The 24,862-nt window shown below is 39.8% G+C and overlaps 1 protein-coding gene across 2 annotated transcripts in view; it reads right to left on the reverse strand.

Moving 5' to 3' along the window:
- The window catches only part of LOC140497159 (cytochrome P450 2W1-like), a 40,041-nt gene extending 21,381 nt beyond the window's left edge, over positions 1 to 18,660 (reverse strand). Inside the window, exons 1-5 of one of the 2 annotated variants that reach the window (XM_072597771.1) lie at positions 18,396 to 18,660; positions 10,351 to 10,513; positions 7,547 to 7,696; positions 7,286 to 7,443; positions 170 to 343 (exon numbers count right to left, since the gene is read on the reverse strand). In XM_072597771.1, the coding sequence (XP_072453872.1) occupies positions 170 to 343; positions 7,286 to 7,443; positions 7,547 to 7,696; positions 10,351 to 10,513; positions 18,396 to 18,593 (843 nt within the window). In that variant the 5' untranslated portion in view covers positions 18,594 to 18,660. The remainder of the gene's footprint in view (positions 1 to 169; positions 344 to 7,285; positions 7,444 to 7,546; positions 7,697 to 10,350; positions 10,514 to 18,395) is intronic. The other variant, XM_072597770.1, reaches the window with a different exon arrangement.
- Between the last annotated feature and the right edge of the window lie 6,202 nt (positions 18,661 to 24,862).

Genomic DNA, 24,862 nt, shown 5'->3' on the forward strand with positions numbered 1-24,862 from the left:
GATTAAGGAAACCTGGGTTCAAATCCTGATTCTGCCACCATGTGACCCTGGACAAATCATTTTACCCCTTGGGTCTTTGGTTTCCTAATCTGTAAAATAAGGATTGGGCTAGGTGATCTCAAAGGTCCTTTTCAGTTCTGTGGAAAGGGACAAGACCATTACTGAATACCTCACTCTGCTTCTGCGTCAGAGCATCAATGTAGCTTGTGATGTTTCGTCCAGGGACTTGCTGTCTACTTGCCGCCATGTAGTTCCTTAAGATGACTCGCACCTCTTCTATTTTCACTAAGATTGTTTTGTGGGGTTTGAGGAACCGTCCAAGGAAGGGGTAGAAGTTAAATAGCTAGTTTTAAAGGAGAAAAAAAACTAATAAATCCATGAGGAAGAACCCACACATGGAGCCCAGGATGCTAAGCCAAAAAGCCATTAACAGATTTATGGGAAATTCTCCTCATGCAGGGATTCAGGGGCTGGAGCAGTAGCTGCCTCCTTTGCCCTAGTGCTGCCCTAAGTCTCTCCCCCTTTCTCTCTACTCCAAAACTCTGGGTGATTTTTACAAATGAGGCTGTCTAGGGAGTGACCTGAGTTAATGCCTAAAGATCATTAGCACCTAATTAACATCTACTTGGGTGTGAACAGAAGAAATTAAAGAACAGCAAAAAATATGAAATTTGAAGAGAAAGTAGTTAATGGGGGAGGGAGTGAGAAGGGGGCAGGGAGTGTGAAGAGATCAGACTTGTGATTTCACAAGGATAGGTAACAATAGGGGAAGAATTTCCTCTACCAAAGCAAATCATCACCTTTTCTGCAGTTTATAGTCTTAGAGAGTGGCTTGGAACACCAAGAGGTTAAGTGACTTGTTAAAGGTCACACAGCCAGTATATGTGTGTAAGACAGGATTTGAACCCAGGTTTTTCCAAATCAGAGGTCATCTGTTTATTGGTGAAGCTATTTTATTATCTATATATTTAATATATTAATAGATGATAAAGTGGATGGATGGATAGACAGATGGAGAGGTGATTGGATAGATGTATAGAGAGATAGATGGGACATTTATTAAGGGTTTACTATGTTTCAGACACTGTGCTAAGTACTGAGGATGCAAATGCAATAATACAATGGAGTCCCTACCTTCTAGAAGCTCATATTCTAATAAGGCAAGACAAAACATGAAAGGGGGCAGGAAAGGGGGTTCTAGGAGGGTTACCCATGCAGACAAAGTTACTGGTCAGGAGGTGGGCAGGTCAGAAAGTGAACTGATCTGGGAGTGAAAGGAGCATGGCTGAAGTCCCTCATGAAATGGAGACCCCAGCTAGGGACTCACCAATCAAGAGGCATATAAGTGGGCAAGGTTTCTGGTGAGGAGATAGCAGAAATCCAGAGAATGAGCTGAACTGGGAGTGGAGTAAGCATAGCTGAGACCCCTTATGAAATGGTGATCAGGCAAAAATAATGACAGACTTGTTTATTTGAGGTGTACTATGCCCCTAAATGGGGAAAGTATTCAATATATGGGTTTTTTTTCTTATTTTTATCTTTTTAATTGCTTTAACTATTTGTGGAGGAAAAAGTAGTGCTAGATATTTGGGATTAAATCTAATAATTTGCTACTTCAAAATATCTCTAAGGAAAGGCATTTCTATCAATCAATTAGTTTTCAGCAACATTTGTTACCTCCTTTCTTTGCAGGGATGGGGAATTATGGGTATGACACATCGCACATACTATCAGATTTGATTACTGAGTCAATTTGTTTTGACAAATTCATTTTTTTCCCTGTTTTTCATTATTTGTAACGGGGACTGGCTCTCTGGGTGTGGAAGAGGGGAGGAATTCCTTCGGAAATGAAGCTTATATAAAAACAAGAATAATAGAAAAAATTCAAAATTAAGGGAAATAACTAAAAATAAAATATATGCAAAAGTATTCTGTCTAAAGATTTCAGAGAACATGAGGCCAGGAAAGGGCCTTGGAGATCACTGAGCCCAACCCTTGCATTCTTCAAATGAGGAAATGAAAGCCAGACCCCAGAGAAGTGACATGGTGCATCCAAAGTAATACAGCTCGTAAATGACAGAGGAAAGACTAGAATCCAAGTCTTTTAACTCCTGGTCCATGCATTTTTCCGTGGTGATGGGCTGTCCAAGAAAGGTTCTTGGAGCTGGTGGAATTTTTTCTCTGTGTCTAAGAAAATTTCTTCCTGATGCCAAATATGCAAATGCAAGATAGGAAGTTCTATCACTCATTCAGAGACTTCCAAATAACCAGATGTTTGGTTTGATGTGAATGAAACATCTGGCTGGCTGCCTGCCCTTTGTAATTCCTCTTCCAGATGTTTAACATTGTGCCAACTTAGTTTTACATACTGGAGAGAATATGAACTGATTTAGAAACAAAGAAAAGCAAAGTAGGTTTAAGAACTATGTAATATGGAGGAGAGTTCAGACTGGGGTTGACAACAAACGATATGCAGTTTACAAGATGGCCCTCCAAGGCATTGGGGTGGCATGGTGCCTTTGGGGACAGTGGAGGAGGCAGAGAGTGACTTTGAATGATGAGGAGGCCTTCCTCAATCCCTGCACCTACTGATACCTTCCTGTCTGAGACTCCCTCCCATTATTACTGTATCATCTATATACATATATATCATCTATATATCAGCTGCTTACATGTTATCTCCCCCATTAGTTGTGAACTCCTTAAGGACAGGGATTATTTTGGTCTTTCTTTGTACCCCTGCCACTTAACACAGTGCTTAGAACATAGTAAACACTTAATATTAATGTAAGTTAACTAACTATAATACTTTCCATAGAACTGCTCAAAAAGTTTTGCTTGAAGAGAAGGTCCTGGGAAGATAGTGGAGTAGGTCAGAGAATTCCACCTTCTCCAGATTTCTTCCACAAATAAGACAAAATAGCAGCTTGGGGCAAACACAGAGTGGTAAAAATAAAAAAGAACTGGGGCAGAACAGTGGTCTTTCTGGGAAAAGTGGGGAAGATCCTGAGGTTTGGTCCCTGTGAGCTGTAAATGCCTCCAGGCTATTCCCACTGAAATAGCAAGCCTAGTTTGGGAGGTAGCCTTGGCCCCAGTCACAGGAGTTTTAACCTCCCAGACAGTATGAGGAGTTGGGGGGCTGTGCAGGGGACTGGGAAAACCTCTGTTGATAAGGGACACCAGACCCTGCTGTGCTGCTGAGATAATGTCCCTGGGTGAGAAAACCAGCACACACCCAGTGAGTGCAGAAACAGTGGGGTGGGGATGTTGCTGGCTGTGGGCATGGATAGGAGGGTGGAGTTGTTGGTTTCAGTTCCAAGCCAGAGGGGAGAACTGCAGGAGGATCTGAGGCCAGAGACACCATCCCCCAAGCTGCTATAACAAGCTGCTATAAATTATTTTTAAAAATGAACAAGGAGAGGAGAAAGAATGCAACCATAGAACATTACTATGGGAATAGAAAAGACTGGGATTCATCTTCAGAGGAGGATGTTGAAGCAAAAAACATCCAACTCTCTTACCCCAAAGAGCAACGTCAAATGGTCACCTGCCCTAAAAGAATTCCTAGAAGAACTTTAAAAAAGACTTTAAAGATCAAATGAGAGAGAATGAGGAAAATGTTTTTAAAAAAATAAGAATAATCCAAGGAAAACAAGATTATGAAAAGAAAGTCAACCAACTGGAAAAGGAAATTGAGAATCTTAAGGAAGAAAATTTTTCGTTGAAAATTAGGATTGGGCAAGAGGAAGCCAAGAAATTAAAAAAAATATAAAGAATGAAAAAATAGAAGAGGAAGTAAAACATCTCATAAGAAAAAGAACTGATCTGGATAACAGATCAAGAAGAGGAAACATAAGAATAATCAGACTACCTGAAAGCTACAATCATAAAAAGAATCTTGATACAATAATACAAGAAATAATTAAAGAAAATTGTCTTGAAGTGTCAGAACAAGAAGGGTAAGTAGAAATAGAAAAAAAATACACCAATCACCACCTGAAAGAGATCCTATGAGGAAAACCTACAGGAATATGATAACTGGATTCTGAAACCCTCAACCCAAGGGGGAAATATTACAAGCAACAACAACAAAAAAACTGAATTCAAATGTGGTAGATATGTCAAAAAGCAAAAGAACTGGGGCTGCAGTCAAAAATATCATGCCCAGCAATGTCAAGAATAATCCTGAATGAATGAAAAAAGGACATTAAATGAATTGTCAGACTTTCAGAATCTTGATGCAAAAAGACTTGAAATCGATGTAAAAATTGACATAGAAGATCCAAGAAAAATACAAGTTAAACATCAAAGACTAATTACAAGGGACTCAGTAAGGGCAAACTGTTTACTTTGTATATGAGAAAATTAAATCATATGTCTAAGATTGTTATTAGTAATTGGGAAGTTCAAAAGAAAGATTGAAGTAGAGCTAAGTATGATGTGAAACAACTCAGTAAATCATCTAGGAAAAGGTAAAAAGAGCAATTATTTCATGCAAATGAGATGTGAGAGGGAGAACTGACACAGGAATTAGATGGGGGAGGAGGGCTGGTTGTTATGAAACCCTCCTCTCAATTGGAATTGTTAAAGAGGGAACAACACATATATATCTAGAAGGACATAAAAGTCTTCTAAATTCAGAAAGAAAGAAAAGGTTAAAGGGATAGGGAGAGGGGAAGAAGATAAGGGAGAGATTTTAGGCTGGGAGAGAAGATAAAGGAGGGATCTTTTGGTGGGGGGATAGATTAAGTAATATGAGGGCAAGATAGCAGGTGAAAGTAAAGTAGAGGAGTCAGTAGAACAAACATAAAATAAAGACAAGGAGCAAAATTTATTAGGAAAAAAGTGGTGGAGGGTAATCATGATGTCTGACAAAGTTAAAGCTAAAATAAGATTTAATCAGAAGAGAAAAGAAGGGAAACTACACTATATATCAGCCATATTAGTCAGTATTGTTTTAGACTATTTAAAATAACTAGAGAGTATAAGGTTGGAATATTGCTGTGGAGGAGGAAATGATGAGCTGGTGAACTTAGAAAAATATGGAAAGATTTGCTCTTATGGAGGAAGACATTATCCATCCTGAGAGAAATAGAGGACAGACAAGTATAGTACATATTTATGTATACGATTATAGATATCTAAGTACATGTAGGTGTATGTAAATGCAGGTGTGTATGTGTATATGGGGGTAATATATGTTTGTGACACACACACATACACACACACACATACACACACATATATCTCAGTACTTAATTGTAACCTTCTTGGGGGAAGAAGAGAGAAAAAGAACAAAGTTAAAACACAACAGAGAAGAAAAGAAAACTTCAAAGAAAGCAAAGGAAAGATGGACAAATTGGAACACAATACATAGGACTCTCTATATAGGCTTTCTGGAAATGGAAATTTATTGCTGTATATTTTGAATCCTCTCTTACATTCTTCTGTGCACATGGCAATGCTTTTTTTTCTTTTCTTATTTTGTATTTAGTTTATAATATGCTTCTTTTTCCTTTCTTATTGTGTATTTAAGTTTGAAATAAATTATATTTTAAAAAGTATTGCTTGAGTGAGAAGAGAGGTGGGTCTAGTTTGCAGAGGTGGGGGACCATAGCTTCATCTATGGATTTGCATTGATTAATTTTGTGGAACTGTTTTTTCTTTCTTTCTTTTTTATTTGTTATTAGGATAGGTTCTCTGGGTGAAGGAGAGAGGAGGGTTATATTAGGGAAGGAGCTGATATAAACCCCAAATGGTTCCTTTTTTTAATTGAAAGGAAAAAAGGAATGAGGGAAAAGTCAGTGAGTGTACCTACCCCATATTGGGGGGATCAGGTTCACATGTTCCACACCTTCCCTTGTCTAACACCTACTGTCTAGGTATCACTCACAGTACTGGGGTGGATGAGATACTATTGGCCCTCTCTGTTAGGAGTTCCTGATCCCTGTTCCGCACACACACAACTCCCCCAACCCCATACACACACACACACACACACACACACACACACACACACACACACACACACACACACACACACACACTGGTGTTCAAACTTGGTAATAAGCAAGGATGTCCTGTATCTGGTCATCGAGTTCAAAACAGTTTGTTGACCCCTATCTTAGATCTTGACTAGAACCAGCCAGTTGGAAGAAATGGGAATGTTTAACCTGTAGTCTTAAGGGGAACATGATGGCAGAACATATTGTTTCTTCTGATATGAAGTAAGCTCCTTGGAGGCAAGGATTGTTTTGTTTTTGTCACTGTATCCTCGATGCCTTGCACATTGCCTGGCACAGAGCAAGTGCTTGGTAAATGTTTGTCCATTGACTGATTGAAGCATTCAAGGACTATCACATGGAAGAGAGATTAGCCTTATTCTGCTTGGCCTCTAATGTCAGGACTAGGAGTCAAAAGTAGTAGAAACATATTTAGGTTTGTTCTTAGAGAAAATTTCATAACAATTAGAACTGCCTCAAAGTGGAGTGGGTTGCCCAGCCTCAGGAGGTATTAGGTTCCTCTTCACTTGGGATCTTTAAGCAAAGGTTGAACCCTCACTCCACAGGGTTGTTGAAGAAGACTGTTGTTCAGATGTGACTTGAATTAGGTGCCCTATCAAGTCCCTTCCTGCTCCAATTTTATGATTCCAAGAACCCTTTCAGTTCTAAATCGATGCTCTTAGGACATCAAATCCATTTCTGAGGGTAATTTTTTCAAAGAGGAAGAAGAGACTGCAGAAGGGTGCAGAGGATGCACAGAGGGAGGAGAAGAGAAGGAAGATCAGACTGACAAGAAGAAGAGAAACAGACAAGTATTCAGGAGGAGGAGGAACATTGAACATAGTCTCTGATGACTTCTCAATTTTGCTGGTCTTAACCTTGAAACTCAAATGAAAAGTCCATTGAGTTGTCCAACACTTAGTACTGGATTACTAACCAAATCACATTAGAGCTGTAACCAGTGTGGATGACATATAGGGTAGAAAATTTAGAGGGCACTGACAACATTGTCCTAATTGTTGACCCATCCCCTACAGACACAGTGGGAGGCAGGGGATGGATGGCTCATCCTCTCAGTGCTTTAAACTCTTCCTGCTCACCCCCTATGAAGGCAGTAGCCAAGGATACTTCTTCTGCTCCTGCCTTATGGTGATATCTCAGGGCACCTATTCCCCAAGTGAAGCTATCCCTTACTCCCATCTTGCCCCATGTGCATTAACTGCTAGTTAAAGCATCATCAGAAGTGCTTACCTTTGGCATTGAAGTGGGGGGAAACTACTTACATGGAGGAAGGGAGAGCCCAGAAGAATCATAACTTCATCTATTAGTCTTAATAAAGTAACAAATGTTGAGTCTTGATAATCAAACCGCTCTCCAAAGAGCAGAAGAAAAGTGATATTGGTTGGCGCCATGTTGAATAGTTTCAATTTGAAAGGTTTGCCTGCAAGGGTATAAAAACAACCCAACAACCCCAATACCTTACATTAGGAGGCACAAAATTCAGGCTCTATAGCAAAAAAAATGATTAGAATCAAAGATCTTACCATTGAAAGAGTCTATCAATCCTGCCAGGTAGCTAAATTCTTCCAGAATCTTCTTCACCATCAGCTTTTTCCCCATCCCAAGGTTATGCATGCTAGACATGGTAAATTTACGAGTGGTTTTCCACAGTTTCCCAGATGAGAAGAATATACCTGTGTGGTGAATACATTACAAGTTATTCCTTCCCTAAAAATATCATACTACCTCATTCACCTTCATTCATTCCCTACCAGAGTCCCCAAGACAGTCAAATACAAAAACATATTCAACCAGAGTCAGAAAGATATCACTGCTGAAACAGGTCTTCAGAGTTCCATGGCCTGGAGATACACTTCTCTGAAGAAATTCATCTGTCTTCTGACCCAGAAGATGGTTTGAGGAAGGGATCTAATGTTGGTATTCTCCTAGTAGCGAGAGGCTCTTTAGGAGAAATTTATGACTAGAGAAGCAACTCATAAAAGCCCTGTACTTTCTTATCTTATTAAATATCAATGCAGTCTCAGTAGATGGTATCAGAACAACTCATCATCCATCCATCCATCCATCCATCCATCCATCCATCCATCCATCCATCCATCCATCCTTAAAGAGCTAATCTATGACAACCAACCCTAGCATAGTAACACCTTATTGCTACTCTGTTGTCCAACTTAAAAGGCTTTGAATTCTATCTACTGTTATCTATGGTTCTCTCAGCATATCCGACTCTGACTTTGACTCTTCATTACTTACCTGCACCCCTAGCCCCATTACTCTCCCATTTTATCTGAACCAGGTTGGCGTTCATCTACTATTTTCTACTCCCAGACAAACAAGCTTACAACCTGTTCTTCCTCCTCCTTTTTCTGTAGCCTTAGAGAACCACAGGCAGAAACCCCACCCTATTGCTCTAGAACCCTTCCCATAAGAAAATTGTGTTCAAATGTCCTCTCTTTTACTTCTGGGTTATGTGACCCAGTACAAATCCTCATTATCATTATTCTCATCATCAGCAAACATTTCTTGAGTGCCAATTGTATAGAAGTCACCATAAGAGTTAGGGAGGTATAAAAAGTCACTTAATTTCAATGGTCCTCAGTTTCTTCATATATACAATGGAAATAATGCTAAGCAGTGTGGCATAGCAGACTATGTTAAAGTTGGATCCAGGAAGACTGAGTTTGAATCTAACTTCCTATACTTAACTTCCTATTTAAGCAAGTGTGTTTACCTTTCTGGGCAGTTCCTCATTTGTAAAATGAGGAGACTAACTGCCTACTAAAACCCCTTTCAATTTTTATTCTGTGATCCTATGACTTACTGTGTGACCTTATGCCAATCACTTCTGAGTGCCCATTTCCTCATCCAGAAATAATAATTGTTATTAAATAGTACTTTAATAATTGCAAACCAATCTAGATACATTGTCTCTCATTTGATCCTCACTTTGAGATAAATACTATTATTCTCAGTTTACAGATAAGGAAACTGAGAGAGAGAGAGAGATTAAGTGACTTGCCCTGGCTCACATAGCTAATAAGAATCAGAGTCAAGATATGAATTCAGGTCTTCATGACTTCAGGTCCAGTACTCTGTCCACCACATCACCATCTAGCTGCTTCTAAGGAGCATATCTGCTCCAAATGTTCACATAGACTATTTCTGCCTGACCTGTGGTAGACCTTCTGAGCTCATATTGTATGATCAGCCACCACCGTTGCGCGCACTGTACCTTGATTCCAACTAAGTGATGTCATTTTGCTCCTCTTCAAGAAAGAAGGACAGCAATCACCAAAGGAAGTATAATTTCTATAGTCCTACCTCACAGGACTGATTTGGAGCTTTATGATTTCAATAAATCACTTTGCAGACTATAACAAAAAATCTTTATAGATATCTTTGGTTTTTATAGTCCCATTATTTCCAAACATATCCCACCCCTTCTCAGAGAGTCATTCTCTTTAGCAAAGAATTAAGGGGATGCTGGGAAGAGAAGGGGAGGAAAAGAACAGTTTTAGAAAACTGATACCTCACCATAGTGTGGCGGAATAGTTGATGCCCTGCATCCATGGGCCCCTTCCTCTTACAAAAAGGGAAGGTGCTGTGTTTTAGGCTGGGCCTGACTCTGACCAGTCCCCTGGTAGGTCAGGTTTAGAGAGAGGTGGTGCTGCTGCTCCTACCACAGGGAGTAATCTCCTATCTCTTCTTTGGAGCTGAGTTTGGTCTTTATAATTATAGTATTAAGTTTGTAGGGGGTTTTGAATAGTCTTTCCACTTAGACTGTTATAGTCAGTATATTGTTTTCCTGTTTCTGCCTCACTTTGTAAACTTTACAGTGATATATAAATGTCTTGTTATTGTACTGGCTGCCTTCCAGGGTTTGATGAGGATTACAAGATGATATATGTCCAAAGTCCTTTGAAAAGGATAAAACTCTGTTGCAACACAAGATTGTATTGGAAAAGAAGATGGAATCACTTTCTTCCATTTATTTTCAATTCAGTCCTTCATTTCTTTGAAACTGAACATATATATGTGTATATATGTGTGTGTGTGTATAGATATATACACACATACAAATCTATGTGTATATATACATATATATGTATGTGTGTATATATATCCCTAGACCTGGGGGCATATGCTTAATTACATGGCCATACTATTCAAAACTATGAAAGCAAAATAGAAGTGAACGGCTGCTCCAAGAGACAGTTGCCTTGGCTGACTTGGGCAGTTGGGGTGGGAGAGATATATCTGGGAAGTTCTCCTTTTTCTCCTGGCCCCACTATGCTGAGTGAAGGTCAGTGTTTTCTCAATCACATACCCTGGCCTTCCTGGATGTGCTGGAATATAGGGATGGGTGGTCGGTCAGCAAACTCCTCAGCAGAATTGACCAGTGCGTCTCTCACAGCCTCATAGCCAGTCAGCACCACCATCTTTTGGAGACCAAAGTGAATGGTGAAGATGGGGCCATATTTCTCTGAAATCTGGGGAGGGGACACAAGGGTCATGTCATCAGTGAAAAGAAAAAGGTGGTTAAGTCATATAATACACAGGTATATGAATGCCTTCTCTGGCTAACAACCCTAGGATTCTTATGGACTAAAGGGCACATTGAGAAAAACATCACAAAAGATTAGAATTGGAAATTACCCTATTGTCCAACTCCCTCATCTTAAGCAAATCTGGATCTCTTGATTCCCAGGCTGGGGTTCCTTCCGTTATGTGGTATTGCCTCTCACAAACCACTTAACAAATGTATAACCAGTGGAAAAATCTCCAAACAATGCCCTAGGAATACAATGAGGAAGCAGTATGGCCAGAAAAAGCTGAACTTATGGTCAAGAAAGGCTTGGATTCAAATCCTGCTGGAGTTGACCAGTGCTTCTTTTACAGTCTCATAGCCAGTTAGCACCATCTTCTGGAGACCAATGTGAATGGTGAAGATGGGGACATGTTTCTCTGACATCTGGGCAGAGGGAATAAGGGTTCCCTGACCCAAGGGAAATCATTTAACCTATATGTGTCTCAGACAATTCCCTAGGATTTATTTACCAAGTCATATACAGGTTGTTTTGGTACTGGTGGAAGGAGTCCCTACACCAGGGTGGTATTGGGGAAAGAATGCTCTCTTTGAAATAAAAAAGACTTGCTATAAATATTTTTGTACAAGTAGGTCTTTCTCCCCCCTCCCTTTTAAACATCTCTTTGGGACATAGATCTAGTTGTGGCATTAGTGGATCAAAGGATATGCACAGTTTTATAGCTCTTTGGGCATAGTTCCACATTGCTCTTCAGAATAGTTGGATCAGTTTACAACTCCACCAACAATGCATTAGCATCCCAATTTTCCCATGTCCCCTCTAACATTTATCATTTGCCTTTTCTGTCCTATTAGCCAATCTGGTAAGTGTGAGGTAGTTGTTTTAATTTGCATTTTTCTAATCAAGAGTGATTTAGATAATTTTTTCATATAAATCACTTACTTTCTTGGCACACTAGGCAACTCTCTAAGATTAAGTCACAGAGAAGGTGCTGACCTGACTTGTCAGAAAGAGTTTTCTCACCTGGGTGTTTCCTATACCAATTAAGTCACAGGTCTAGTGCCTATCTCTCTCTCTCAACCAAGAGGAAAGCTGATGAAAGATTTCTTTGGCAACATGGGTGTGTGTGTGGGGGGGGGCTATAGGTATGAGTGTGGGTATGAGTAATGGGAGACACAGTGAGGAATGATGAGACCAATGAGAATGAAAAAGATTAAAGCAGGAGCCAATCTTGTTCAGCTGGTACTTTCCTCTCATTCTCCCTCTTACATTCTTCCTTTCAGTCTTAATCCAGAGAAGACAGTCATAGGAAATGAAAGAAAAGTGACAAGTAGGGTTTCCTAGATCTCTAGTCCTCTCCCTTGGGGTTGTCTTCCCAGGTAGGCAGAAGACTTGGCAGAAGAATATTATTACTACCTTTCACTGTCGATTTACCATCATCTGTAGGAAAGAGGATTTCTGAGACATCTGCTGTGTTGGAACCAATTCTTGAGATACTGATCTCATCTAGAGTAACAACAGTTAGGCCATTAGACCTATTGCCACGCAGCAAATTTCCGAGTCACTGTCTCCATCATCGGAGAAGAAAAACTCCTTTTTATATTAGCTAATACATTTAACACATGATTAGAAGGGTAAATCTGTTGGCCCCCCCCCAAAAAAATCTAAAGCATAATATTCATTCCAAGCCAAAGTTGGAATTTATATTTGGTTTATGGATGCCACTGCTTACCCTCCACTGGTGTGAATAACTGAATTGTCTTATGGATGACTATTGGTTTAAAAAGGCATATATTATTGGAATAGGGCATCATACTATGTTGTTGCTACTATTGTCTAAGAGTTCCCACTCTCGTCAAGTCAACAAGCATTTATTAAGCACCTACTATGTACCAGGCATTGTGATAAGAACTGAGGATACAAAGAAAGGGAGGGGGGGAGTTTCTGCTTTCAAGGAGCTATAGTCACATGGGGGAGACATCACACAAGCTATGTACAAACAAGATATATACAAAATAAGCTGGAGAGAATCTCAGAGGGAAGGCACTAAGATTGAGGAGGACCAGCAAAGGCTTCTTATAGAAGGTGGCACCTTAGTTGACAATTAAAGGAAACCAGGAGTTGGAGGTAAGGGAAGGACAGAACTCCAGTTTAGAGAGACAGTCAGTGAAAATATCAGATGTTGGGACGCTGGCTGTCTTGTGAGGGAAACAGAAAAGAGGCCAGTGTAATTGGACTGTAGAGTATGTAAAATGATCTAATGAACAGAACGTAAAATAATTAGTATTTATATATGTCAACCATGTCCCAAGACCCATTGGTATGGGACTTTTTTGTTATTGGTGGAGGTGAATTCACTAACCTTTGTGAGGGGCAGGCAGAGTTGGAAAAAGTTGAGGGCTCCAATTCTCAACCAATCCCAACTTTGGGGTCTCTCCAAGACAGAGAGTCTTAAAGGTTAGCATCAAATGGACTTCTAGTTTCACGAGAAGACAAAAAGGCCATCCACCACATCATGTTGCTGAAGGAAAAGACTCTGGGAACACTTGAGAGGAATGGAACATCTTCATAATGTCTCTGCTCCCAGCTTGCACCTTTAGAGATTTGGGGGAGTTTCCCCTTGAGTGAGATCAAGGATACTCTTTCTTGGATGAGCTCAGTTATCTAAGTCCCAATGGGAGAGCTCTTTCACTCTGCATTGTCTGGTATATGTTCTCCTGTGTATATCTTGTCTGATTTCTGTTCTGCTATGATTTGGATAAATTGTTTTTTCTTTTTTATATTTGCTGTATGTGTTCATTGTGGATCTGGTATTAGTTGGGAAAGGGATAAAGGCTCAGATATAGAACCTGGGTCCCCCTTTCTCCAGAAATGACAAAGTGATCAGAAGTTAACTTGAATCCAGTCATATACCTTAGATGAACAATTTTAAAGGGAACAGATAGATATACTTCAAACCTAGCACCCCTTCTCTCTGAGCAGAGCAGAATGGTGGCTACCAGCCTCAACCTCCTGTTTCCCCTCCTGTTAAGAATGAAAGCCTCTCTTGGAGAAGGGTCAGGGGAAAAGAGACCAGAGATGTCTATTCTGCCTCCCTTTGAACCATACATAACAAGCTCCCCTAGCCCTAGCTGTACCAGAGTCTGAATGCAGATTGAAGCATACTATTTTCTCTCTTTTTCTGTTTTTTTCTTTCTCATGGTTTTTCCCTTTGGTTCTGACTCTTTTTTCACAACATGACTAATGTGGAAATATGTTTAGTATGATTGTATATGTATAACCCATATCAGATGGCATCTCTTCTTGGTGAGGGGTGATGGGAGGGAGGGGAGAAATTTAGAACTCAAAATCTTATAAAAGTGAATGTTGAAAACTATCTTTACATGTAATTGGAAAAAATAAAATACTGTTAAGTAGTATTGCAACACATGGACAGCTTCACTACATATGTGGGTCCCCTCTTCTGTTGCTACATATGATTTGTGGGGAAGGGGGATGGACAGGGTGAAGGCGCTGTACCTGTGATTTTGTCTGTGTGGGGAACTGAGGTGTGAGTTGTCTGGGGAAGGGGGGATGGAGTAATCAAGTGTCTTGTCTATGGCCACCTAGCAAGTATATGTTGTGGGCAGGACATGAGCTCAGATGATATGATGTAATGACAAACCTCTATTCACTATTAATATATTAATTATGGCCAGATCTGCAATTACATTGATTTAGGGAACTTCAGGTGGAAATCCCTCCAGCCAATGCAAATTGGTAAGTTTTTGTTTTTGGTGTTTAGTCATTTCAATTGTATCTGACTCTTTATGACATCATTTGGGGTTTACTTGGCAAAGATATTTGCCATTTTTTTCTCCAGCTCATTTTACAGAAGCAAACAGGATTAAGTGACTTTGCCAGGGTCACACAACTAGTGTGTGAGGCCAAATTTGAACTCAGGGCTTCCTGATTCCAGTTCAGGCTGGCAATTGTTATTATATTATAATGCAAATTTGCAATTGCTGTTTTCAGAGTGTTGCCAGGGGTGGCTAAGTGACTTTCCCAGAGTCATACAAGCAGTATGAGTTAGAGGCAGGTCTTGAACCTGGCTCATCTTGACCTGGAGGCCACCATGCTTCTAATTTACATACCACAGTTTTAATTTATATGCCACTCTTGCTGCTTCTAATTTATATACTACCTTCTATTTTAAAAAATGAAAGGTAGAAATTTGAAAAATTAGACCCCAGGTAACTGGAATAAAGAGTTAAAAGGAGAGTAAAGACTAGCATGTTTTTATTTTCTTCTCCTTCTAAAGGCCAAAGTGATTGATAAGTATTGAGCCATGCTCTGAAGGGGAAAAAGATGACAAGAGAATAGACTTGTAGAAAAATTATCTGAACGATTCATTTATGGGGGATCCCCTTGGCTCAGAAACTATTCCATCAAGTACCTTGAGTTTCCCTCCACTTTTTCCAAAAGTTTAAGTGTTTTCTTAAAAGGTAACATGTTTTTATGGATGGAATGCCAGGCTCTGAGTCAAGAAAGCCTGGATTTGAGTCCCACCTTTGATACATACTAACTGCAGGACCTTGGACAAGTCTAAGATTATAACTTGCCCAGAACAGTCATTGATCTGTTTTGGTGGAGACCATTTCCTTCTTTGTGCACTCACAGATCCTGTCATTTTTAAAAAATAAAGCTTTATTAAAAGCTTAGAGTCAAATGTCAATGAAGCCAACTGAGTTTGCTATGTAACTATTTACATTTGACTTCTTTTCAGTGGGTAAAGTAACATACAATTTCATAACAATTTCTTCCTCTAAGTCTGCATTAGGATTTTTTTTGTACACTCATTCTCTTATCTGGTTATACTTAGTATGTAGTCCTTTCTTCTACTTCTGTTTCTTCCCTACTTGGAATTCTTTCATAAAAGCTTTTCAAGATTTCTTTGGGTTTTTTTACATACTTGTTGATTTTTCTTTTTCGTAGCTATACTGAGGTACCACCTAGTCTAGGCTTCCCATTTTAAAGGCGAAGAAACTGATGTCCTGAGAAGTTCAATGACTTGCCCAAGGTCACAAAGGTAGGTCATGGACCTAGGTCCTCAGATTCCAAATCTCAGACACTTTCCATTGCATCACGTACTACAAAGCCTGACATACAATAGGTGCCTAGTAATTGCTTGCTGATTAACTCATTGCATTATAGTATCTCATTAATATAATGTGCCACAATCTATTTAACTATTCTTCTATCTGACATTAACTTGTTTCCATGTTAGTTTTTTTAATCTTGTATAATGCAGCTATGAAAATCTTTGAACAGATAGTTCTTTTTGTTTATTTGTTTATGATACACTTTCAGGGCATATTCTTAACAGTAGAATCATTGGATTAAAGGCTATGATTTTTTTTTCAAAGGATAGCTAGGTGGTACAGTGGATAGAGCACTGGGTCTGGAGTTGAAGAAGACTCATCTTCCTGAATTCAAATCTGGCCTCAGAAACTTATTAGCTATGTGACTCTGGGCAAGTTACCTAACCCTGTTTGCCTCAGTTTTCTCATCTGCAAAATGATCTGGAATCTTTCCCAAGAAAACCCCAGATGGAGTCACAAAGAATTGATCACGATAGAAATGACTGAACAACAGTTTTTGCAACTTTTCCATGTAGTATTTATCTCATACTTTCTACAACTTCAGTTACTTCATAATTAGTGAGAACAAATAATCCTGAACTGCTTGCTCTCACTCAACACAGCAAACTTCAACCCTATCCACTCCACTATATTCACTAATATAGTGAATATAGGCATATAGATATATAGGAATATAGATAATATATAGATATATAGAATATAGGAAAGCAGGCTAAGGTATTTTCATTTTCAACAAAGGTTGGAATAATTACCTATTGGACTCTCAACTGACCAGAAATTTAAGTTAGCCAGAAAGTTCATAGCCTGAGGCTTATAATTTCTGGTAACCTTACTGCATTAGATGCTTAATCATGAGTGTGGTGTTGTGAGAGGAGTACCAGTCTTGGAAACTGAACACCTGATTTTGAGTGCTAGCTCTAACTCTAACTAGCTTTGTGACTTTAAGCAAGACATTGTAATCTCTGAAATGGAGAAAAGAATACGTGATACTTCTCTCTCAAGGTTGTTGTGAGAAAAGTACTTTGTAAATGTACAGTATTAAACAAAGAAAGGAAAGAAGTCACAAGGGATCTTAATGGTTTTGTCTAAGGATACCATGAGTCACCAGCTGAATGTTTGCCAAATGGGCTGGTCTCATGCATGTTTAGGGATTATAGGATCAAAGGATTATAGATTTACAACCACAAGGGACAGGAGAGGTTATTGAATGTAGTCCCTTCCTTTTGCAGATGGGAAAACTGAGGCACAGAGAGGTGAAGTAACCTGTTAACTGGGCATCTAGCTCCTCATTGCCACAGATCACCAAAGGAAACTGATGAAAGGATGGGAGAGTCCAATGCAAATCCATCCCCACTATCAGAAACTATTTGGAAGGACATGCTGTACCAGTGGTTGCTCCATTAATATGGTTTCAGAGACAACCCACCAAACAGCTAAAGAGACCCAAGTCAAAAGTTTAGAAATAAGATCCCTTATCCAAGACTACTCAACAATAAGGTCAAATAAGGTAAAATTTGGAAAAGTACTTATCACAATGCCTAGGACATAGCAGGTACTTAATAAAAGCTTATTCCCCATCCTGGTCCTGGTGGGCATCATGCTCATTTTTTACCTTAGCATCTTTGCTCATAATAAGTTCATAGATGGAGCTGGAAAGACCTTAGAAGCAATCTAGTCTGAGCTTCCCATTTTATAGGTGAAGAAACTGATATCCTGAGAAGGCCAATGACTTGCCCAAGGTCACAAAGAGGCAAGATTTGGACCCAGGTCCTCTGACTGCAGATCTCACACACTTTCCATTGCATCCCATCCTGCCTCCCTCCTGACCTGTGATGTTGTCAGTCAATACACATTTATTCAGCATATGCCACACAGTGTCGTAAGAGCTAAGAATATAAAGGCATAGAGATGGCAGATGGAGGAACAGCCAAAGTCCAGTGCTGCTTGATTGTACAGCATGTGGAGACAAATATAGTTTAAGAAAACCCAGAGTTAGGCAGGGGCCAGCTTGTGAAAGGCTTTAAATGCCAAACAGAGGATTTTATATTTGATCCTAGAGGTAACCATCAGGTAACTAGGTCATGCAGTGGATAGAATGCTGGTCAGGAAGACCTGAGTTCAAATCCGACCTCAGACATTGACTAGCTGTGTGACCCTAAGTCACTTGACCCCATTTGCCTCAGTTTCCTCAACAATAAAATGAGCTGGAGAAGGAAATGGCAAATCACTCCAGGATCTGCTAAGAAAATCCTAAATGGAGTAATGAAGAGTCAGATGTGACTGAAAGAACTACATAACAAAAGAGGTAATGGGGAGCCTCACACCAACACCCCACTTCCTTCTGTCCCTGGATAACCAGATCCAACAGGGCTCAAGTAAAATCCCCTTCCATTCTGAAGATTCCCTGCAGCTACTCCAGCTAACAGAGTCCTCTCTTTTTTGAATTTGGGCTGTTCTCTACACCCTTGATAAACACTTGTTGAAGTGAATAGTGGGAAATTATTGCCTGTTTCCCCTGCTCCAAATAAAAACCCCTCTCAGTACCACACTCACCCACATTAGGCTGGAGGAAACTGGAGAAAACGAGATCCCAAGGCTACTTGGGCCAGTCCCACCAATCCCAGAGCAAAGAGTCTTATTGAGAGAGGAGCTGGTCCTTGGAAGGAGACGGCAGTCAGCCTTACCTTCATCAGTGACTTGTCCTGTCTTCTGAGATCCAACAAGTGAAGGTTCCCAATGAAAGGGAGAGGGGTTGGCCCAGGGGGCCACTTCCCAGCTGGCTTTTTAGATTGAGTGAGGAAACAGAGCAGCCTCCAGAAGAGCAGAAACCCCAGCAAAGCAAGCCCAATGGGGTCTGACAGGAGAAAAGTAAGGAACGACATGGCAGTCAGGACCTGTTGAGCAGGCAAGGGATGACTGTCCTACCACGGTCTGTCCCAGAGTGCAGGGCTTACTTCTATACCTTCCCTGGGAGTGCCAGAAGCACTCCACCCTCTTTGCTCACCTTGGAGAATGTGGAACAAGCAGTTTGCAAAAAAACCAGGAGCAAAAAGGTTTAAAGTTACAAATGTGGTATGTAGGTGAATGAAGTCTCCAAGAAATTGAGCTTTAGTCAAGAGAGAGGGCTGAGTGGACAGTGTGGGCGTCCACAGAGAACAAGCCCCCAACTTCATGGATGAAATATTTCTACACCAACTGCCTATTTGCCCACCAAAACAGAAAGGTGAGCTCAGTATCTATTTTTTCATGAGCTTATTGTGAACTCAAACCACTATCCCTGCTAAGTGATAGTCAAATGCAGTCTCCGACCTTTACCAGCTGTATGTCCCTGAGCAAGTCACTTAATCTTTGTCTGTCACAGTTTCTTCAGCTGGAAGATGGGATATAATAACATCACCTGCCTCATAGGATTGTTGTAAAGATGAAATGAGATTATATTTGTAAAGTGTTTAGCACCATGCTCAGCACGTAGTAGATACAATATAAATCCTTATTTCTTTCTCCATTCTCTAAATTCCTAATGGGGAATATACCGTGTTGCCTTCCAGTTTTCCTACATCAATCAATCACTCATTCAACAGCATTTTTAAGGACTTACCATGCGTCAGTCACTGTACCAGATGATGGAAATATCAAGACAGAAATGAAGTGGTCCCAGCCCTCAAAGGGCTTCAATAGAGAGAACAATGTGCATGCATATAAATATTGTGAGTGGAGTGTTAGGCTTGAGGGAAGACCTGAGTTCAGATCCCGCTTTAGACGTTACTAGTTGCTTGATACTGGCAAGATATTTTAACCTCTCCCAGACTACTTTTCCTCATCTGTAAAATGGGGATGATAAGAACACCAATGAGGATTGTCATATAAACCCATACACGACATTTTCTTTTCTTTTTTTCTGGGCTTATGATTTCACAGGCATAGGGAGCTTGGGTCAAGGACTTTTCTCTGACTACGCAATTGTTGCCTTGTCTGAGCTTCAGAGAAGTAGAGAGGTACTCCGGCACAGAGAGGGAAAGTGAAGTGCCCAGAGTCACACAGCCAACGTGTCAGAAATGGGATGTAAATTCATGTCTTCCCAGTTCACTCCCTCCTTTGCACTGCCTTTCATGAAAAATAAAGATGATAATAACAATAATAGCTAGCAGTTATATAGTGCTTTTCAGGGCTGCTATGTGGCCCAGCGGATAGAAGACCAGGCCTGGAGTTAGGAAGACTCATCTTCCTGAGTTCAAATCTGGCTGGGTGACCCTGGACAAGTCATTTACCTCAGTTTCCTTGGCTGTAAAATGATCTGGAAAAGGAAGTGGCAAACCACTCCAGCATGTTTGCCAAGAAAACTCCAAATGGGGTCACGAAGGGTCAGAAATGACTACAATGACTGAACAAAAAATAGAAAGCCTTAATATTTGGGTTTGCAAAATGCTTTATCTCATTTGATCCTCACAACAGCCCTGGGAGGTAGATGCTAGATTACCCCTGTTTTACAGATGAAGAAACCGACCCAGGATCACACAGCTAGTTAAGTGTATGATGGAGGATGTGAACTCAGATCTTCCTAACTCCAAGTCCAGCACTTTATGATTTTATTTGTATGAGGACTTTCAAATGAGAAAATCCCTTCTACCCCTTAAGATTAATTCCTTTTCTGTAACTTATACACTGAGATATCAAGTGACTTGATCAGGGTCACGCAGCTAAGACTGTTTCAGAGGTGGGATGTGAATCATGTCTTCTTAGCTCTGAGCCCCCTCAAGCCTCTTCGTACCAAGTATATCCAAAACAAATTTCACTTCCTCCGTGAATAAAGGGTTTCATGAATATTGAATTGCTTTAAAGATGTCAATAATAATAATAAAGAGTAATAACAATAGTTATTGATTCCTTTCACCTCGCCTGGACTTCTTTTTTAAGTTATTTTATTTGTTTTCAGCGTTCTACAGTTACTTCCATATATCTTAGATATTTTCCCCTCCCTCCTCCTCCTTCCCCCCCCCTCTACACTCCCTCCCTGAGATAGCATACAGTCTTATATAGGTTCTACACTTACATTCCTATTAAATACATTTTCACCTTAGTCATGCTGGATAGAAGAATTAAAATGAATGGGAGAAACCATAAAACAAAACAAAACAGAACATAATACAAAAGAAAATGGTCTGCTTCATTCTGCGATCCAATTCCATAGTTCTTTCTCTGGAAGTGGAAAGCATTTTGCCCCAAAAGTCCATTGGAAATTTTTTAGGTTCTTGCACTGCTGTGAAGGACTAAGTCTACCAGAAAAATTCGTCGCACACTGTGGTCGTTGCTGTGCACAAAGTTCTCCTGGTTCTGTTCCTTTCACTCAGCATCAGATCATATATGTCTTTCCAGGCCTCTCAGAAGTCTTCCTGTTCATCATTTCTTATAGCACAATAGTATTTCATTACATTCATATACCACAACTTGTTCAGTCATTCCCCAATTGATGGGCATCCCCTTGATTTCCAGTTTGGGGCCACCACAAAGAGAGTGGCTATAAATATTTTTGTACATGTTAATCTATTTTCTTATAAACCCTCTTGGATGCCCCTTCACACTGCATTGTGATCATTCCTGCTCCAATCTCTGTAGGCCCACTCATTTAAATTTTTCTTCCCAAGACATTGCTTCCAGGCTAGCCTCTTTAGAGCATTGCTGTCCCTTTCGGGATGATATAATATGACTGGTTACTGAAGCATGTAGTTAAGAAGAATATGGTGCCTATATCCGACTTCTCCCTGCAAAATCCCAATTGCTCTAACTTGTCTCTGGCTAAACATCCTTGCCATCCTAATTTGTATTCTGAACCTATTTTTAAAAAATGCCTTGGGACTGGGCTGTGCTTCTGTAATAAGAGAGTAATATGTGGGTGGAATTTTCCAAAGACACACTTATGACTGTGTGCTAGGACACATAAGGCAGCTGGTTGGCACAGTGGATAGAATACCAGGTCTGAAATTGGGAAAACCTGAGTTCAAATCTTATCTCAGACACTTACTAGCTGTGTGACCCTAGGTAAGTCATTTAACCCTAATTGCCTTAGTTCCTTGCCTGTAAAATGAGCTGGAGAAGGAAATGGTAAAGCACTCCAGTATCTTTGCCAGGAAAATCCCAAATGGGGTCATGAAGAGTCAGACATAACTGAAATAATTAAGCAATAACAATAAATCTTCTAATAGCCCCCAACGTAAAACCAGATAATGTGTCACAGTGGGAATGTTCATACTACTAGTAACCAGCTTTATCTCTCATCCAGGCCTAGTGGAGCTAGACATTCTACTTTTTTATTCCCCCAAACTGCTCTCCTGCCAGCAGGTCTAAGATCCCAGAGATGGACCACCACACAGACACATTCCAACTCTTTTAGGGCCCTTGGGGTAATGCTGTGGAGGGGAAATAAACTTCCTCTAGTTAACACTTCAGTTCTTAAGCCCCATCTGATATGTTTTCTATCTATACAACCAACCCCCTACTTTGACACTTTTAGATCTGAAACATAACTATTTACTTAATAATAAGGCAAAATAAATTATATGTACTAATATTAAGGCAAATGCATATATAACAAAATGCATAGTACAGGTATGAACCCATTTCACATTCTTCTACCAATGCATTGGGTAGCTGTGGTAAAAAGTGGGCACACACTTAGAGGAACACATGAGGAAGGCACCTTCACTTACATCAACTTAAGTTACAACTGGAGTTGTAAGTCCAGACTGCAGGCTTCAATATGACTGTTCTATCTCTACCCAAAGGACTATAAAACCATATCTACCCTTTGACCAAGCAATACCCCTGCTATGCCATGCATCCCAAAGACATAAAAAACACAAAGGAATATAGGTACAAAAATAGTTACAGCAGCTCTTTTTGTGGTGGCAAAGAATTGGACATTGAGGGGATGCCCATCAATTGGAGAATGGCTGAACAAGTTATGGGATATGATCATAATAAAATACTGTTGTGCTGTAAGAAATGATGAGTAGGCAGATTTCAGAAAAAGACTTACATGACCTGATGCAAAGTGAGCAGAACCAGAAGATTATGCACAGTAACAGCAATACTGTATAATGATAAACTGTGAATGACTTCTTCTGAGTAATACAGTGATCCAAGACCATTTTGAAGGATTTATGATGAAAAATGCTATCCACCTGAAGACAAAGAACTAATGGAGTCTGAATACAAATCAAAGTATACTTTTCTTTATTTTTCTTGGGTTTTTTGTGTTCTCTTTCACAACAGGAGTAATATAGACATGTGTTTTGCATGACTGCACATGTATAACTTGTGTCAATTTGGTTGCCTTCTCAATGAGGTGAGGAGGGGGAAGGGAAGGGAGGGAAGGAGAGAATTCAGAACCCAAAATTTTTTTTAAAGGAATGTTTAAAATTGTTTTTCATGTAATTGGGGGAAAATATTAAATTTAAGAGAAAAAAAATTACTGTTCCATTCAGGAATATCCAGATCACATGAAAGAGCTTCTCTATTCATTGCTTAACTATTGATTATCTTCAGCTGGAGAAATCAATAGCTCTTTCAAATAACCATCACCCTAAACAGATGTTTAGAAAGTGTTAACCGTTATTGTTAACAGCTGTTCTCTTTAAACTGAAGAACTGCAAAACTCACTAACCTTTTGGAAATAGAGACCAGACCAGAGCCAACTATGTACTCACATAGATGCTGTGATGTCTAATTACAATGAAGCTTATAGCAACCATGCAGGCTCAACCTTTAAAATAAAAAAAAAGTTTTCATTGATGTCTGGGTTTTTTACACCATTACAGTTTTCCCTACCACACTCCCAGAGAATTATGCATAACAAATTGTAATTTTATTTTATTTTTTAAAATTTATTTATTTAACTTTTAGCATTCATTTCCACAAAATTTTGGGTTCCAAATTTTCTCCCCATTTCTCCCCTCCCCCCACCCTAAAACGCTGAGCATTCTAATCACCACTATCACCAATCTGCCCTCTCTTCTAACATCCCTCCCTTCCCTTATCCCCATCTTCTCTTTTGTCCTGTAGGGCAAGATAATTTTCTATACCCCATTACCTGTATTTCTTATTTCCTAGTAGCAAGAACAGTACTCCACAGTTGTTCCTAAAACTTTGAGTTCCAACTTCTCTTCATCCCTCTCTCACCACCCATTCCCTTTGGGAAGGCAAGCAATTCAGTATAAGCCATATCTGTGTAATTTTGCAAATGACTTCCATGATAGTCATGTTGTGTAAGACTAACTATATTTCCCTCCATCCTATCCTGCCCCCCATTGCTTCTATTCTCTCTTTGGATCCTGTCCCTCCCCAAGAGTGTTGACTTCAAATTGCTCCCTCCTACCATTGCCCTCCCTTCCATCATCCCCCAACCCTGCTTATCCCCTTCTCCCCCACTTTCCTGTATTGTAAGATAGGTTTTCATACCAAAATGAGTGTGCATTTTATTCCTTCCTTTAGCTGAATGTGATGAGAGTAAACTTCATGTTTTTCTCTCACCTCCCCTCTTTTTCCCTCCACTAAAAAGTCTTTTGCCTGCTTCTTTTATGAGAGATAATTTGCCCCATTCCATTTCTCCCTTTCTCCTCCCAATATATTTCTCTCTCACCTCTTAAATTCATTTTTTAAAAATATGATCCCATCCTATTCCATTCACTCTGTGCTCTGTGTGTGTGTGTGTGTGTGTGTGTGTGTGTGTGTGTGTAATCCCACCAACTACCCAGATACTGAAAAGTTTCAAAAGTTACAAATATTGTCTTTCCATGTAGGAATGTAAACAGTTCAACTTTAGTAAGTCCCTTATGACTTCTCTTTGCTGCTTACCTTTTCATGCTTCTCTTCATTCTTGTGTTTGAAAGTCAAATTTTCTTTTCAGCTCTGGTCTTTTCATCAAGAATGCTTGAAAGTCCTCTATTTCATTGAAAGACCATTTTTTTCCCTTGAAGTATTATACTCAGTTTTGCTGGGTAGGTGATTCTTGATTTTAGTCCTAGTTCCTTTGCCTTCTGGAATATCCTATTCCACGCCCTTCGATGCCTTAATGTAGAAGCTGCTAGATCTTGTGTTATCCTGATTGTATTTCCACAATACTTGAATTGTTTCTTTCTAGCTGCTTGCAATATTT

Source organism: Notamacropus eugenii, chromosome 3, assembly GCF_028372415.1.
Source record: "Notamacropus eugenii isolate mMacEug1 chromosome 3, mMacEug1.pri_v2, whole genome shotgun sequence".
NCBI classification, from domain to species: domain Eukaryota; kingdom Metazoa; phylum Chordata; class Mammalia; order Diprotodontia; family Macropodidae; genus Notamacropus; species Notamacropus eugenii.